Genomic DNA, 18,384 nt, shown 5'->3' with positions numbered 1-18,384 from the left:
TTGTATCTGGGCTCTCTAGTCCGTTTCATTGGTCTATGGGTCTGTTCTTGTGCCAGTACCAAACTGTTTTGATTACTGTGGCTTTGCAGTAGTTGAGGAGCATAATCCCCTCAGCTTTGTTCTTCCTTCTCAGGCTTGCTTTGGCTATTTGGGTTTTTTTGTGGTTCTATATGAATTTTAGGATTATTTGCTAGCTAGAGCCTCCAGTACTTTGTTGAATGAAAGTGGTGAGAGTGGACATCCTTGTATTTTTCCTGGTCATAGAGGAAAATCTTTCAGCTTTTTACCACTGAGTATGATGTTAGCTGTTCATTTCTGTTTTCATTTGTCTCCATGTATTGCTTGACTTATGTTTTGATTTGTTTGTTAATCCATTGATTGTTTAGAAGCAGGGTGTTTAGCTTCCATGTGTTTATGGGGTTTTTTGTTTTCTTCATGTAATTTATTTCTAGTTTTATGCCATTGTGGTCTGAGAAGTTTCTTGATACAATTTCAATCTTTTTGAATTTTTTGAGGCTCTTTTTGTGGCCTAGTATGTGATCTATTCAGGAGAATGTCTCATGTACACTAAAGAAATGTGTATATTCTGCTGCTTTGGGGTATAATATTCTGTAGGTATCTGTTAAGTCTATCTGATCTAATGTGTTGTTAAGTGCCTCTGTTTCCTTATTTACTTGCTGTTTGGGTGATCTGTTCTGTTGATATAAGTGACATGTTAAAGTCCCCTAATATGAATGTGTTGCAGTCTATCCCCCTTTTGTTCTGTTAGTATTTGTTTTACATATTTAGGTGATCCTATGTTAGGTGCATAGATGTTTATAATTTTTATATCCTCTTGTTGGATTGACCTCTTCATCATTATGTAACATCCTTCTTTGTCTCCTGTTACTCTCTTTGTTTTGAAGTCTGTTTTGTCTGATAAAAGTACTGCCACTCCTGCTTTTTTTCTCCCTGTTGTTTGCATGAAGTATCTTTTTCCTTCACTTTCAGTCTTTGTATGTTTTTGGGTCTGAAATGAATCTCTTGTAGGCCATATAGATGGGTCTTGTTTCTTGTTCCATTCTGCCACCCTATGTCTTTTGATTGGTGCATTCAGTCTGTTTGTATTTAAGGTTATTTTTGATAGGTATGTACTTAAAATTGACATTTTATTAATTGTTTTCTGTTAGTTTTTTGTAGTTCCTCTCTGTTTCTTTCTTCCTATCTCATAGTCTTGTTATATGATGATTTTCATTAGTATTGTGATTCGATTTCTTTTTTAAAAATTTATTTTAGAATAAATTCCATTAGAGTAATAAAATAATAGTGTATCTATTATAGGCTTTAGGTTTGTGGTTACCATAAGGTTCATCAATAGTTTTCTAACTATGTAACAGTCCATATTAAGTTGATAATCACTCTATTTCAAACACAGTCTACAAGTACTTCTTTTTTTCTTCTCCTTTCTCTTTCACACTTTATGTATTAGATGTCATAATCTGCATTTTTTTCTGTATCCCTTTCTTGATTTTTTGTATAGTTGGTTTTACTACTTTTGTTCTAATTTCATACTTGCTTGGTAAGTAATTGATGTACTACCTTTACTGTGGGTTTATTTTCACTGGTGGAATCTATTTAGGCTTAAGAACATTTCCACGTACAGATATCCCTTTCACATACCCTGTAATACTGGTTTAGTGGTGGTGATTGTCACTTAATTTCACCTTTCAGACTGCCGAGGGTCTATAAACATGGTTCTATGATTTATTTAAAAACCTCTCATTAAAATTTAATTGTAGTTGATTTTTCTTTTAAAGGCTTTTTTTAACAAAAAAGAAAATTTTGCTACTTTCATATTCCTGAAAATTTCCTAAAACAAAGAGTTTCCATCTTGTTTAACTGAAAAAATAACTTTGGATATACAATAAAAATTAATATTAATTAGTTTCTCTTGGTATTATTAAATACATTCTTGTATTCAACATTGTTGCAGCTGCTAAGGAAGTAAAAAAGAAATATAATTGATCCATTTAACATATTAAAAAATACCCATATATCCTAAGCTGGCACTGTAAGGATAAAAAGAGTTTACTGAGATGAAAAAAAGACAGAGCTGAGGAGCTGCAAGCCAGTTGTAGAAACAGGGGATACTATACTGGGCATTGGAATAGTGTATTATATTGAATGTTATAGGTAAAATAAATTTTACTGCTTGTTCATTCACTCATCAGCCACCTATTAAATGCATAGTATAGTAATTTTTTAACCTCAGTGTTCTGCATTGTATCTGTTCATTATAACCTATTGACAAAGGAGCTGTATATTTTAACCATACCTCGTATGCCCTTTGTCCTTGGTTTCTCAGACAGTGTGTCTATGAGAAAAATATAGAATTCAACTTATATTACCTTGTATTATATTCTTAGAATTCAATGCAACAATAACTAATAGAAATAAATTCTATATGGGGAATATAATGCTTTTGTTCAATTAACAATTTCTATTTTATGTGTATCTTCTAAACAATGTTTTTTTCAAATTCCAACTGCTGTATAAATTTAAAATTTTACCTTTCCTTTTATTTCTTTTAAAGGAATAAAACAAATCTCAAATTTTTGAACACAGAGCCGCTGTGAGATGGTTCTTTATGGTTTAGAAAATCACTGATAGATCACCCCTAAGTCCATGTTGCTTCATAGTGTTGAGCTATACATATCCTTAGAATTACAAAAACATTTTTCTATTGGATAAAACTAGCCAAATATGCTTTTTGTGCTTGTGATGTAAAGACAAGATTTAAGTTAACTCCAGTGACAAAGGCTTTTAAAATTTGGAATAGCATACTACTGAATTAAAATTCTCTTCATGTGTCATTTTACATGGATAGTATTGTAAGACAAGTAATGACAGATTAGGACCTGCCTAGCAGAGGGAAAACTAAATTACACGACTTTTATTAAGGTATAAATAAACCTATTAACCATTATCTGAAATACCAATTAGCAGAAAGCACACTGGCAATTTTATTTATCAACATTAAACACAATTATTAATTACAGACCTGATGAATCTAGAAGTAAGCAGTCCATGTTGGATATGCTGGGACCTTAAGTCCATTCTATGAGAAGGATGATTACTGAAATCCTGTGAGGAAATAAGTAATTGTAGTTGTGAAATTTTAATTGCTTTGAATAGGCAAATTATATTTTCTTGCCTGAGAATATAAATAGTATGACATTAAGGTAACAAGCTTCTGTAGTTGTAAATAGGAAATGAATTTATGCTAGGTTTTAAGAGGAAGAAAAAAGTGATGTATTTTTTGTGTCATAGTGTTCAGTATGAATGACATATTCTAATGCATGCAGATTTTTTTTTAGGTATGTTGTTTAGTAGGTGAGCTATTTTCTGCATTCCTTTCTTCGTAGTGGAAATTTATGTGAGAGTGGACTTTGTGAATGAATTACTGCAGGTGAATGGGAATAGTATAATTGAGACAATATTTTTATTGTGTTGTGATTGGCAGTGTTGTAAAATTAACAAGAAACAATTTACATTTTTCTGTCTTTTTCTCTTTCTTTGAAGATCCAAATTCCAGAATTTGTGGACATTTACTCATTGGTGCAGCCAAGAATTCTTTTGCAAAACTCATGGATAAAATTAGTTTGGCAATGGACAGTATACCTTTACATAGTAGCAGGAGTATTACATACATAGCAAAAGATTCCCTGGTTCGAAGGTTGGCCCATGGACTTCATAAAGTAAATACCCTGGCTCTGAAATACGGTCTTCGTGGCCAGGTGCCCATTTTGGTATGTATGCAGTTTCATTAAACAGTGACTTTAGGACTTGTCAGACTTATTTGTAGTTTAAGTTAGTTGTATGTGAATGTATGTAGATTTCCTTTAGGTTTCACATACCTTTTAATGCAATAAATAATAGCACTTCCAATTAAGTGTTCAAAATACCAAAATACAAAAATTCTGGTGTGAAATCTAAATTTACTGTTCTCTGTAAGTAGAACAGAATTGTATGAGACAAAAACAAATGTCAATTCCATTTTCTAGCCATCTAGGTCATTTCTTTTCTCCAGTTATTCATTTCATATAAGCTAAATTATAGGTCACATAGAAAATAGAGCTTTCACCTGTAAGTTTTAGTAATAACTGGTATTGTTCTCTGTGTAATTTGTTACATTTAAGTTGGTAAAGGAGTCATTGCTATTGATTTATTAGTGAATCTGTAGTTACTGATTGTAAAATCGCTCTTGATTAACAGAGAAGCACAGCATCATTGCAGAAGCAAATACTTGGGTTTACACAAAGACTGCATGCGGCAGAAGTGGAGCGCCGCTCCTTGCGCTTAGAGGTCACAGAATTCAAACGAAATGTGAATGAAATGAAAAAGGAGCTTAACAAAGCCCAGGGTCTCCAAATGCAATTAAATGAATTTAAGCAGTCTGTAAGTATATTTGATTTAAAATGCTATGACTTTGGAGAGCTCTCCTCTGAGATGCATATGTTTTCTTTAACTTTTTTCTTTTAACCCTTTATTATGTTTGTTTTTTCAAATAATTCAAAGTTCCATTAATAGGGTTTTTCTTCAGAAAACTTCCCTTCTAAAATGCCCCCACAATATGTATTATACACTTTAAAGTTATTAAGAGACTAGATGTTAAATGTTCTCACCATAAAAAACAAATGGTAATTATATGACATGAAGGAGAGATTAACTAATGCTATGGTGGTAAATCTTAATTCCATATATAAGTGTTTCAAATCAACACATACACCTTAAACTCATGTTTTAAACTTAAACTTAAAATTGACAGCGTTATATGTCAATTATAGCTAAAAAAAAAATGTTATGCCAGATGCTTAAAGGAACACTGATTCTGTGTCAGCAGAACTCACAACCTTGTTAAAATGTATGCTGTGACTGGAAGTGTAAAAAAGATTGTTATAGTTAGGTTAGAATAACTGCTTTAGCAAGCAAATCCTCAAATGTATAATAAAAAATAAAAATGCCCCCAAATGAGGAACCTGATGTTTGGAGTAGGGGGTGGAATTTCCTGCCTTCCCTTTTGATATTGAATATTTTTTAGTAAGTTGGGTTATTTGGTATGAAATTAGATTGCTCTTCCAAAGAAATATTCAATTTGTCTAACTTCCATCGAACATTTATATGTATTTTTAAGAAAGGAGAGTATAACTGATAGAAGGCTGTATGCTAAATAACATTAGATGAAGATTATAATGTGTAAATATGTGAAACACAATAAGATATCCACATATTCTTTTTGCAACTGGGTTAGTTGTTATTGCTGTTTTTAATATGGATAAAGGAATATAGAAATAAAAGATTAGCCCAAAACTTCAAAACTGTATATAACTGATGACAGGTAACATAAATATGAATATGAAATTCATTTCTTAAACCTAATAGAATGCTAATTTTAGTACCCCCTTCTTTGGGAAACCTGTTTGCAAGTCGAAATTCAGTTTGAATGTACTTTTAAATGGTTAATTTGGAATTTGCAGTTTTAATTGTGGAAACAGAGACAGTAGCAAATAGCAGTTTAGTTATGAATCCTGACATAGTTTAAATTGCTAGTGTTAATTATCATTTCAAATAGCTATACATTCAAAGGGCAGAAACCTCTTGTAAATTAGGCTGGTCAAGCAATTGTGAACTACCCTTCTGATTGGAGATAAGTAATAGTTTTCTTAAGAGCAAATGTCTAATGACAACAGTCTTTTCTTTATTTTCTTAGTTTTTTGTTCAGAGAAGGTAAAATTTTGTTCAGAGCTGCTTCAACATTTTTTTTCTTATTATCCCAGTAATACATGTTATCCATAAATAAAGATACAAAAAAGTATAAAAAAAGGAAACTCGAATCAATCTGATCATACCACCTATAATCAATCACTGTTGAAATATGGATGAATTTTGTTCCCCTTGTTTTTCTTTGTGTATATGTGCATATGCATGCCCTTATGCACAGTTGTAGTTTGGAATGGTTTTGCACATACAGATTACAATAGATAAAAAACCAGTTTCTTAAAGCATTGTAGACATTTTTTTTGTCACTTACAATTAATTTAATTTTAGGTAAAAGAATTCTATGCTATCATACAGATATATCAAAATTTATTTGATTATTCCCCTATTCAGAGATGTTCAATTTCTTTCCAAAATTTTTTTTGCCATTATACTTAAATCATAAAGAGCATAAACAGCTTTTAAAAGCCACTTCTTTTGGAGTATGTGTCTGCCTCCTTTTGATTTGCTTTCAGTTGTGTATAGTAACTAAATTTAGGAATTTGAGGTGGTATGCCAAAATGGAAAGAGACACTGATTGATGCAATTTGAGATTTAGAATATAGAAGTTATATTTAGGTTCAGATAGTAGTGGCTTTCCTAAAGATTAGAAGATTGTGTTTTTGTTCCCTGGAATATGTATGAATAATTCTTGATATTCTACACAATATAATTTCCTAGTTCCCAAATAAGTATTAGGAAAGAAGTTAACATCTTATCTTTGATTGGTTTGAAAGTAGGACATAATTTCTAGAATCTAGAGAGAAATTTGCAGTTTGAAGAAAAGCTGCTGGAAGGTAACAGAATCTTCTTGTAAGGACTTTGGTTGGATACCTGGCTTGGCAGCAAACACTGAATATGTTTCAGGAAATGTTAAGTGTGAATTATTTCCATTGAAGTAGAGAGAAAAAAATAGGATCAATTGAAGTAATAATTGATAGAATGAGATATGTAATTTTTGTATTTCAACATATAATTGTAAGGTATAAAGTTATAAAGTGATGATTTCTAACATTAAATTACCATATTGACCAAGTATGAAGCACTGACCACAGAACTTTAGGGTGATGATTCATTTAGTCCTCTAATACTAATAACAATTCAATACTATTATTATCCTTATTTACAGATGAGGAATATGGAACACAGAGCAGCTAAGCAACTTGCCCAAAGTGGAAATAACATGATTTGAACCTGGGTAGTCTGGCTTCAAAATTCATACTTTTAACTACTTTACCATAGTGGTTAATGTGCCTATCTAGTTATATTAATAAAGGATTGTTTTATCAAAACAAAATAAAGGGAAAAATGGGGCTGTTTTCCTCTAAAAAAATTGGGGAGTGTGCTGCAACCATCATCTTTCACGGATTTCAGGCAGAATGTGTAGGAGGAAAATAAAATAGTTTCTTTATAGTTGGGCTAAAATTGTAACATAAAGGGAAACATCCTAACTGGCAAAAGCCATTCAGTATACTTTCATTGTTTTGGAATACCACGGTCATCTACTGGCGGTTTTTCTTCAACAGCTAGCTCCCACGATTTTGTTTTTGGTTTGTTAGCTCCTTACAGTGGCTTTCACACTCCATCTCCTCATTCCCTGTTGCTAAACTTGTTTGATCCTATTTACTTGTAGAATTGTGAACAGAATTGAACCAGTCTCCTGGAGGGATAGACAGACAAGAGAGAGGCTAAAATTAGCCAAGTTTTTAGTTGAAGGAGAAATAGTGGATGACTGAGAAGAAGTCCTGCAGAATGATGGGAATCTTGATTTATCGAGGTCAAGTGATTGCAAAGGACAGAATGATCTGATGTTAAGGAGTGATAATTTAAAGCTACATAACTAAAATGTAGAAGTACAAAAATATATTCATAAGACTTGGGAAGGGTGCTCTGGTATCAGGGAATAGAGGGATCTTAGGAAGTTGAAATGGAGCAGGTGGAGTGCCAAGGGGAAGTTTTTAGAGTGATAGTTTGAAAGTGGAGAGTTTAGTTGTAATAGGACAATATGGAGAGTGAGGCAGCTGTTTAGAGAGTAAAAAGATAAGTGTTCCCTAAAATTGAAACACTGTGCAAGTATCAGTGATGTGTTAAACACACCTTTACTAGATGTGAGACAATGAGGCAACTTTCCTGTGGGCCTTGTGATCAATCTTATTTCTTTGTATTAACTTAGGAAGTCATTGGCATCTATTTTTATGCTATACCTTTGCTGTTGTTTATTTCCTTCTTTTAAAATTTAATCACTGTTGAGGAAGTCATTATATGCATGTTTGAAAATGCAAATAATACTAAAACACAGTTGCTTCTGAGTGGTAACAGCTAAGGTGCCAGGTGCCAAAGTAAAATTGAATGCTTATATGTGATGATATAGAAAAACCCAGTAACAAACTTAGCCCCAAACTTAGTTCCAGTAAAGGTTTTCCTCTCAACATGAACTGCATGACTACTATTGTTAGTCTACAAGGAAACTATAACTAAGCACATTTTTGTTTCATTTGTCAGAAAACTCAGAAATAAAGTCCACATTCAACTGCAATAATTTACATATTCCTAGGATCAATAGGATTTTTATTGCTCTTCCCTGCCCCTAGCTTTTAAAAGTTTAAATGAATTTGCTTTATATTTGCAGTTAATTATACTGTCCACCTTAAAGTCTTTTCAACAATGGGAAAATGATCAGCCTTACACACACACACACACACACACACACACACACACACACACACACACACACACACAGTGATTAAGTGGCCCGCATGGTTCCTTTTAGTTTTTCTTATATATTTCTCAGGTTACCTTTGTTTAGTGAAAACATTCCTTTCCTTTGTACTTCAAGATGTCTCTTGCTGTTTGTTATAATTAATTTTCATTTGTTTAAATGTTTTGAACAGGAACTAATACAATTGTGTCTTGCCCTGCATGCTGCACCCCTTAAGATATGGCCTCTTCTAGAACTGTCATTAGTTAATCCCAAAGCAGAGTGCTCTCCTCTCCAAAGCAGTTATGATACTGTATTGTATAGTCTGGTGCACAGCTGTATTAGTAGATGTTTTTATATGAATAATCTTTCATTCAGCAAGTATCTACTGAGCACCTACTAAGTGCAGGCATTCTTCTGTGTTTTGGGTGAACAAGGTGAATGAGTCCCTGACTGGGAGAGCTCACATCCTTAAATGTGTGGTTGGTGTCAGGGTGTGGGCAGACAATTAAAAAAAGTTATACTAGATCAATTTAGGTAAGGCAAATGTCTGTGAAGAAAATAAAAGAAGATGACATGATAGCGGGAGCAGTGGTGGGAGTCAAGGAGGTGTGGTCTGGTAAGGACTCTCTAGGGAGGGGATGTTTGGTTAGGGAGACCTGATTGGTAATGCATACCAAACACAGACTTGTAGGTAATCATTTAAAAGCATAGGAACTTGTTAAAGGCTTTAATTCCCACAGTCATACTTTTAATACAAAAAAAACTGATGTGCCAAGATTGAAACGGAGCATTATGAGTTTATTTAGAAATTGAAATAAGTTTCCTAAGGCTTAATTTGACTAAAAATGTTAACTTTGAAAGTATAGCTCTTGTGCTTTGAAACCCAAAGTGATTTTACCTTGACTTATGAAATTAAGAAAAACAAACTGTACTTTCGTCATTTATCAGACATTTAGGGATGTTTGTATTATACTCTGTATGTTAGCAATATAGTTCTGAAGATTAGATGATACAACAATGCAGTTAGCTTATAACTAATTTTTGCCCCCTTTTTTCAGAAATTGATCACCCATGAGAAGTTTGAAAGTGCCTGTGAAGAACTGAATAATGCATTACTTCGGGAGCAACAGGCACAAATGCTGTTGAATGAACAGGCACAGCAACTCCAGGAGCTAACTTATAGACTTGAATTGCATTCCAGTGAGGAAGCTGACAAAAACAAAACTCTTCGAGAAGCTGTTAAGGTGGGAAAGCATCCCTTGCACAATGGTTTCTTCCCTCTAGGTGTGGATCTTTGAAGGATCATGTGTATTGCCTGAATAGGGAACAGATCCCAAGATAGGAAATCTTATTCTGCAAGAGCTTATAAGGATGGAATGAAACATAGTTCTGGGACCACAGTTCCAAGTATGTGTTTATATGTATTGAAAATGTAAAAACAATTTTCACTTGCTAGTTGAAAACCAAGTGGAGAATTTTCTAGTAATAATTTTCTTCTTTGTTTCATTTATCTTCCTTGACTCTTAACTCTCTTCAGTTCTTTTTCTTAACTTGTTTTTAGCCCTCTGGAGATTGAAACTCCAAGTATCTTTTGGATTTTGAGAGGTTTTGGGTCTGGGTCTCTCTGAAATTTCCAGGTATATCTATGATTATTTCTTCAGGATAAATTCCTAGATGAGGAATTACAAGGTCAAAAGCCATATACATTTTAAAGTGTAAATATTAGTATTTGGCCTACAGAAAATTTTAAAAAAATTTTTTATTAAGTTATTTTTGATATACACTCTTGTGAAGGTTTCACATGAAAAAACAATGTGGTTACTACATTTACCCATATTTTCAAGTCCCCACCCATACCCTAATGCAGTCACTGTCCATCAGTGCAGTAGGATGCCACAGATTCACTGTTTGCCTTCTCTGTGCTTTTCCCTGTGACCCCCTCACACCATGTGTACTAAACATAATACCCCTCTATCCCCTTCTCCCTCCCTCCCTACACACCCACCCTCCCACACCCTTCCCCTTTGGTAACCACAAGTCCCTTCTTGGAGTCTGTGAGTCTGCTGCTATTTTGTTCCTTCAGTTTTGCTTTGTTGTTATACTCCACAAATGAGAGAAATCATTGGCACTTGTCTTTCTCTGCCTGGCTTATTTCACTCAGCATAATATTCTCCAGCTCCATCCATGTTGTTGCAAATGGCAGAAATTGTTTCTTTCTTATAGCTGAATAGTATTCCATTGTGTATATGTACCACATCTTCCTTATCCATTCATCTACTGATGGACACTTAGGTTGCTTCCATATATTGGCTATTGTAAATAGTGCTGCAATAAACATAGGGGTGCATATGTCATTTTGAGTCTGAGAAGCTGAGTTCTTTGGATAAATTCCAAGGAGTGGGATTCCCAGGCCAAATGGTATTTCTATTTTTAGATTTTTGAGGAACCTCCATATTGCTTTCCACAATAGCTTACATTCCCACCAGCAGTGTAAGAGGGTTCCCCTTTCTGCCCATCCTTACCAGCATTTGTTGTTCTTAGTCTTTTCAATGCTGGCCATCCTTTCTGGTGTGAGGTGATATACCATTGTGGTTTTAATTTGCATTTCCCTGATGATTAGTGATGTGTAGCATCTTTTCATGTGTCTGTTGGCCATCTGAATTTTTCCTTTGGAGAATTGTCTCTTCATATCCTCTTCCATTTTTTAATTGAGTTATTTGCTTTTTGGGTGTTGAGACATGTGATTTCTTTATATATTTTGAGGTTAACCCCTTATCGGATGTCATTTACAAATATATTCTCCTATACTGTAGGATGCCTTTTTGTTCTGTTGATGTTGTCCTTTGCCTTACAGAAACTTTTTAGTTTGATGTAGTCCATGTGTTCATTTTTGCTATTGTTTCCCTTGCTCGAGGAGATGTGTTCAGGAAGAAGTTGCTCATGCTTATATTCAGGAGATTTTTGCCTATGTTGTCTTCTAAGAGTTTCATGGTTTCATGACTTACATTCAGGTCTTTGATCCATTTTGAGTTTACTTTTGTGTATGGGGTTAAACAATAATCCAGTTTCATTCTCTTGCCTGTAGCTGTCCAGTTTTGCCAACACCACCTGTTGAAGAGGCTGTCATTTCCCCATTGTATGTCCATGGCTCCTTTATCATATATTAATTGACCATATATGCTTGGGTTTATATCAGGGCTCTCTATTCTGTTCCACTGGTCTGTGGGTCTGTTCTTGTGCCAGTACCAAATTGGCTTGATTACTGTGGCTTTGTAGTAGACTTGAAGTTGGGGAGCATAGTCCCCCCATCTTTATTCTTCCTTCTCAGGATTGCTTTGGCTATTCTGGGTATTGTGGTTCCATATGAATTTTAGAACGATTTTTTCTAGTTCGTTGAAGAATGCTGTTGGTGTTTTGATAGGAAGTGCATTGAATCTGTAGATTGATTTAGGCAGGATGGCCATTTTGACAATATTAATTCTACCTATCCATGAGCACGGATGTGTTTCCATTTATTAGTGTCCTCTTTAATTTCTCTCACGAGTATCTTCTGGTTTTCAGAGTATAGGTCTTTCAGTTCCTTGGTTAGGTTTATTCCTGGGTATTTTATTCTTTTTGATGCAACTGTGAATGGAATTGTTTCCTGATTTCTCTTTCTGCTAGTTCATTGTTACTATATAGGAATGCAACAGATTTCTGCATATTAATTTTGTATTGTGCAACTTTGCTGAATTCAGATATTAGATCTAGTAGTTTTGGAGTGGATTCTTTAGGGTTTTTAATGTCCAATATCATGTCATCTGCAAACAGTCACAGTTTGACTTCTTCCTTGCTAATCTGAATGCCTTTTATTTCTTTGTGTTGTTGGATTGCCGTGGGTGGCTAGGACCTCCAATACTATGTTGAATAGAAGTGGTAAGAGTGGACATCCTTGTCTTGTTCCTGATCTTAAAGGAAAAGCTTTCAACTTCTTGCTTGCTGTTAAGTATAATGTTAGCTGTGGATTTGTCATATATGGTCTTAATTATGTTGTGGTACTTGCCCTCTATACCCATTTTGTTGAGAGTTTTTATCATGAATGGATGTTGAATTTTGTCGAATGCTTTTTCGCATTTATGGAGATGATCATGTGGTTTTTGTCCTTTTTGTTGATGTGATGGATGATGTTGATGGATTTTCGAATGTTGTATCATCCTTGCATCTCTGAGATGAATCCCATTTGATCATGGTGTATGATCCTCTTGAAGTATTTTTGAATTCAGTTTGCTAGTATTTTGTTGAGTATTTTTGCATCTGTGTTCATCAGGGATATTGGTCTGTAATTTTCTTTTTTTGTGGTGTCTTTGCCTGGTTTTGGTATTAGAGTGATAACCTACAGCAAATTTTTACCAGTTACAGTCTATCCCAAAATGAGAATTTCTATCAAAGTGTTACTATTATAGATTTTCATTCTTGCTATTACTATTTACAGAAGTTTGTAGATTTTATTAGTATGCCATTGTTACTCTATTCTTCTTTGATGACTAGTCATGTTGAACCCTTTTATAGGTGTATTGGTCATTGATCAACATTTTTTGCTTCATATCCTGTTATTAGATAATGCAATTAACCATGCTTTGAAAAAACATATGTGTCACATTGGAGTCATTTCTTTCTTTAACTTCCTATAGTTTGTATTTAAGCATAATATCTTCCAGCAGATAAAAAGCTGTTCACATTAATTTGTTTAAAATGCCAGTAGCTTAAATATTGTTGTTAGGAGTGTAGAATTGTTTAATTACTATGTCTTTAATTAGGACTAGCAGGTGGTAATGTGTAAATGCTCCCTTGTGGGAGGCAGCATAAGTTAGTGGAAAAAGCACTGGCCTTGGAACAATTATTTTCAAATTCAAAACCCAATTTTGTCACTGGGCAAATAACAAAACCTTTCTGAGCATAGTTTTTATTTTCTTCAAAATTAGGGATTATGAACACAGAAGTTACAGGATGTTTCTGAGAATTAAAATACTGTTTGAAAACCAAATATATGCTTGATGAATATTCTTTTGTGCTTTTCAGTAATATTTAAACAGCTGTTTTATGTGTCCTGTGCATAACTTCTTTTTTTTTTTACTAATTTCTGTTAACTTTATTTTTTTAGCTTAATTCTTAAAACTCTTCTTACCAAACCAGTATGTACTTGATGTAACATTCAAATAATAACAGTTTTAAAAAATGGAAATCTCCTTTTCTTTTTTTAAAATTAATTAATTTGTTTTGTTGTCATCAATCTACAATTACATGAAGAATATTATGTTTACTAGGGTCCCCCCTTCACCAAATTCCCCCCCATAAACCCCATTACAGTACTGTCCATCAGCATAGTAAGATGCTGTAGAATCACTACTTGTCTTCTTTGTCTGGCACAGCCCTCCCCATGCCCCCCCGCAACATTATACATGCTAATCGTAATGCCCCCTTTCTTTTTTCCCACCCTTATCCCTCCCTTCCCTCCCTTTCTCCCCAGTCCCTTTCCCTTTGGTAACTGTTAGTCCATTCTTAGGTTCTATGATTCTGCTACTGTTTTCTTCCTTCAGTCTTTGTTCCTATAGTCTTTGGGTTTGAGGTGAGTCTCTTGTAAGCAGCATAGAGATGGGTCTTGCTTTTTTATCCATTCTATTATTCTGTGTCTTTTGATTGGTGCATTCAGTCCATTTACATTTAGGGTGATTATCGAGAGATCTGTACTTACTGCCATTGCAGGCTTTAGATTCGTGGTTGCCAAAGGTTCGAGGTTATCTTCTTTAGTATCTTACTGTCTAACTTAACTCGCTTATTGAGCTATTTTAAACACTGTCTGGTCATTCTTTATTTTTCTCCCTTATTCCTCCTCCTCCGTTCTTTATATGTTGGTTTTTTAATTCTGTGCTTTTTTTGTGCTTCCTTTAACTGCTTTTATGGGTAGTTGATTTTATTTTTTGCCTTTAGTTAGTATTTGGTTGGTCTGCTTTCTTTGCTGTGATTTTATTTTCTCTGGTGACATCTATTTAGTCGTAGGAGTGCTCCCATCTAGAGCAGTCCCTCTAAAACACCCTGTAGAGGTGGTTCATGGGAGGCAAATTCCCTCAACTTTTGCTTGTCTGGGAATTGTTTAATCCCTCCTTCATATTTAAATGATAGTCATGCTGGATACAGTAATCTTGGCTCAAGGCCCTTCTCTTTCATTGCATTAAATATATGATGCCATTCTTTTCTGGCCTGTATTGTTTCTGTTGAGAAGTCTGATGATAGCCTGATGGGTTTTCCTTTGTAGGTGACCTTTTTCCTCTCTGTAGCTGCCTTTAAAACTCTGTCCTTGTCCTTGTCCTTGTCCTTGATCTTTGCCATTTTAATTATTATGTGTCTTGGTGTTGTCCTCCTTGGGTCCTTTCTGTTGGGAGTTCTGTATACTTCCATGGTCTGATCGATTATTTCCTCCCCCAGTTTGGGGAAGTTTTCAGCAATTATTTCTTCAAATACACTTTCTATCCCTTTTTCTTTCTCTTCTTCTTCTGGTACCCCTATAATGCGGATATTGTTCCTTTTGGATTGGTCACACAGTTCTCTTAATATTGTTTCATTCCTGGAGATCCTTTTATCTCTCTCTGCGTCAGCTTCTATGCATTCCTGTTCTCTGGTTTCTGTTCCATCAGTGACCTCTTGCATCTTATCCATTCTGTTCATAAATCCTTCCAGAGATTGTTTCATTTCTGTAATCTCCTTCTGGACAGCATCCCTTAGCCCTTGCATATTTCTCTGCAGCTCCATCATCATGGTTATGAGCTTTATTTTTAATTCTTTTTCAGGAAGACTGGTTAGGTCTATCTCCTTCTCAGGGCTTACCTCTGTGATCTTGGTCTGTATCAATTTCTTTTGCCTTTTCATGGCTATAGATATATTTGTGGGGAGCTGGTGTGTGTGTTGGGTAAGAGAAAGTCCCTTCTTGCCAGTTTGTGGCCGTCCTCTCCTGGGAGAACAGTGGCCTCTAGTGGCTTGTGCTGGGCAGCTGCGTGCAGACGAGGCTTCTGATCTTGCCTGGATGCTATGGAGTTTAGCGCTGCAGTTACTGTGGGCGTGGCCTGCCTTGGGCCGCTGCTCCAATATGGCAGAGCGGCATCAGAGGGGGAACAGGTGGGAGGCTGTTTATCATGGTGAGAGGCCTCTGCACTGCACTGCATGGGTTCGGGTGCCCAGAGTTCCCTGTGATTCCCAGCTGCTGGGCTAAGTGTCCTGGGGCACTTATGTCCAGCTGTGGGGTCCCTGTCCCTTTAATACTTTCAAAAAGCACTCGCTTTTCTTTGTCCCCTGGGCACTGCCTGTGGGACCCGCTTACAGGTCTTACTGTCCTGTTTCCCTAGTATTCAGCACCCCACGCATGCACTGTGTCTGTGCTCTGGTGCGGATGGCTGGGGCTGGGTGTTCAGCAGTCCTGGGCTCCCTCTCCCTCCCTGCTCTGACTCCTCTCCTCCTGCCGGGAGCTGGGGTGAGGGGCGCTCAGGTCCTGACGGGCCAGGGCTTGTATCTTACCCCTTTCACCAGGTGCTGGATTCTCGCAGGTGTGGATGTAGTCTGGCTGTTGTCCTGTGTCTTCTGGTCTCTCTTTTAGGATTAGTTGTATTTGTTGTATCTTCAAAAATATATATGGTTTTGGGAGATTTCCGCTGCTCTACTGACGGCGCCATCTTGGTTCTGATCCGCCCTGTGCATAACTTCTTTTAAAAAAATATATTCCTTCTTCTTTGTAAAAATAAAATAATGTCATGAACAGTAGATAAGGAAAATACCTAAGAGAAAATGAATTACTCATAACATATTATCTGAAAACAACCAGTTAACATTTTGGGGTTTTGTTTTTAATCACTTAAGCATACATAACATTTTTTATCATACTTTGGACTTGATGTTCATATTGGTCTTTATGATATAACTAGATTTTGGATAAGATAATTTCTATATTGCAGCAGCACATTATAGGATAAGGGAAATCCAAGGACAAAAGTCTAACAAATAACAAACACCACCACCACCAAACCCCAAAGAGTGGAAATCACAGCCCAGTAAATGGATGCTGAGCTTACCCTACAGGGAAAGACCACAGCCAGTGCTGAAGGTAGGAGACTTAAGCTTTGGACACCACCAGTAGATTGGACCTTGAACCTCAGACTTCCATATTAAGAAATCGCCTAGTAACCTGAATGGGATAATCTCAGGTCAGTAGTGTCTAGGAAGAAGCTAATGTAAAATTTTCTCTAGAAGAAAGCTTGACTAATTTAGTTCCTTCAGGAACTCCCACAGACTAAGGTCATTTGAGTAATTGGCACATGAAGAGACAGATACGTGAATCTTATATCCAGCCACATTGCTAAACTCTCTTGTCAGTTCAATAGTACTTTGTCTGTACTTTCTGGGGTTTCCTATATAGACCATCATATTATTTGTTCTATAGTGACAATTTTGCTTTTCCTTTCCAAATCTTAATCCTTTGATTTTTTTGTACCTTTTCCTTCCTTACTGCACTGGCTATGACTGAGTACAAGTGGAGACAGAAGGTATCCATATCTTGTTTCCATCTTAAACAGAATCTTTCTAACACTTCTCCATTAGGAAGGAAAATTGCCATAGATTTTTAATTGATAATCCTATTCAGATTAAGGGAGTTATTTTCCTAGATGATGCATAATTTTAAAAAGTCATGAATGAATATTGCATATTACCACATGCATTTATATGCATCTATTGAGATAACCATATTTTTCTCTCTTACTCTGTCAGTATGTTGAATTATATCAGGGATTGGCAAATGATGGCCCACAGCCTGTGTTTGTATGGCCTATGAGCTAAGAATGTTTTTTACATGTTTAAAGGATGATAAAAAACAAAAAAAACAGACAAATAAATCACAGAAGAATATGTGGTGGAGACTGCATGTGGCATACAAAGCCTAAAGTACTTCCTATGTAAAGTTTGCTGACTGCTGCATTACATTATTTAGTATTCTAATATTAAGCCAACCTTCCACATCTGAAATAAACCTCACTTAGTTGTGATGATTTTTTAAAAGTATGCTGGTGTACTCATTTTGTTAATTTTTCACTTAAGACTTTTAAGATTGACATTCCTAATCAGGATGGTCTTGTAATTTATCTCTTTCATACTATCTTGTCCTATTTTGCTATCAAAGTTTTGTTAATGTGAAATGATTTCCTTTCTCCAAACACGTGAAGTGGAAACTAGGTGAAATATAACAAATGAACTGTGGGGGATATAGCCAAGCTTTAAACAAAGTGAACAAAATACTCAGATCCCTGAAACAAAGAGGATATCCAAAAACTAAATGGTGAGAGGAGCTGAAGTCTAAATAGCTCACTGTGGTATGTAAACCTAGTTGGGGGCTAGAGTTGGTAATCATAGCATTAGGAAATTTAAGCTTCAAGCCTTGTGGATTAGAAAAGAGCTATCTGTGTGAAACTGAGAGTTAGGAAGGGCTACACTACTGTGAAATGGGGTCTAGAACATTCCTGCCTACCACCTATAGGGGAATTTGATGTGTATGCTGAACATTGGGTAGGAAAAAAGTCACAAAGAAATTGGGACTCAGATCTGTAACACACATGAAAGTAGAGTCTTAGTTTATGCTACATTTTTGTCCAAGGACCGTTCAGTCAAGAAATTATCTTTTACAATGGTCCAACCTTTGTAGAACCAATGTGACCTTGTAGAAGAAAACTTGAAAATATTCACTAGGTATGCTTCAGAGAACACAGAAAAGACTTTTATGGAAAATTCAGTATTTCAAACCATATGAAGAAATGAATTGCACATCAAATGAGAAATGAGGTACACCTCAGGTGGTAGAATACTCAAGGTGT

At 35.4% G+C, this 18,384-nt stretch overlaps 1 protein-coding gene across 8 annotated transcripts in view; it reads left to right on the top strand.

Moving 5' to 3' along the window:
* The window catches only part of CCDC171 (coiled-coil domain containing 171), a 353,248-nt gene that overhangs the window by 198,799 nt on the left and 136,065 nt on the right, over positions 1–18,384 (top strand). For all 8 annotated transcript variants that reach the window (XM_073228479.1, XM_073228476.1, XM_073228477.1 and 5 more), the window contains 3 exons: positions 3,562–3,788; positions 4,255–4,437; positions 9,556–9,741. In XM_073228479.1, coding sequence (XP_073084580.1) covers positions 3,562–3,788; positions 4,255–4,437; positions 9,556–9,741 — 596 coding nt within the window. The remainder of the gene's footprint in view (positions 1–3,561; positions 3,789–4,254; positions 4,438–9,555; positions 9,742–18,384) is intronic.

This window comes from Manis javanica, chromosome 2, assembly GCF_040802235.1.
Source record: "Manis javanica isolate MJ-LG chromosome 2, MJ_LKY, whole genome shotgun sequence".
NCBI classification, from domain to species: domain Eukaryota; kingdom Metazoa; phylum Chordata; class Mammalia; order Pholidota; family Manidae; genus Manis; species Manis javanica.
This window is presented reverse-complemented; position numbering and strand designations above follow the sequence as displayed.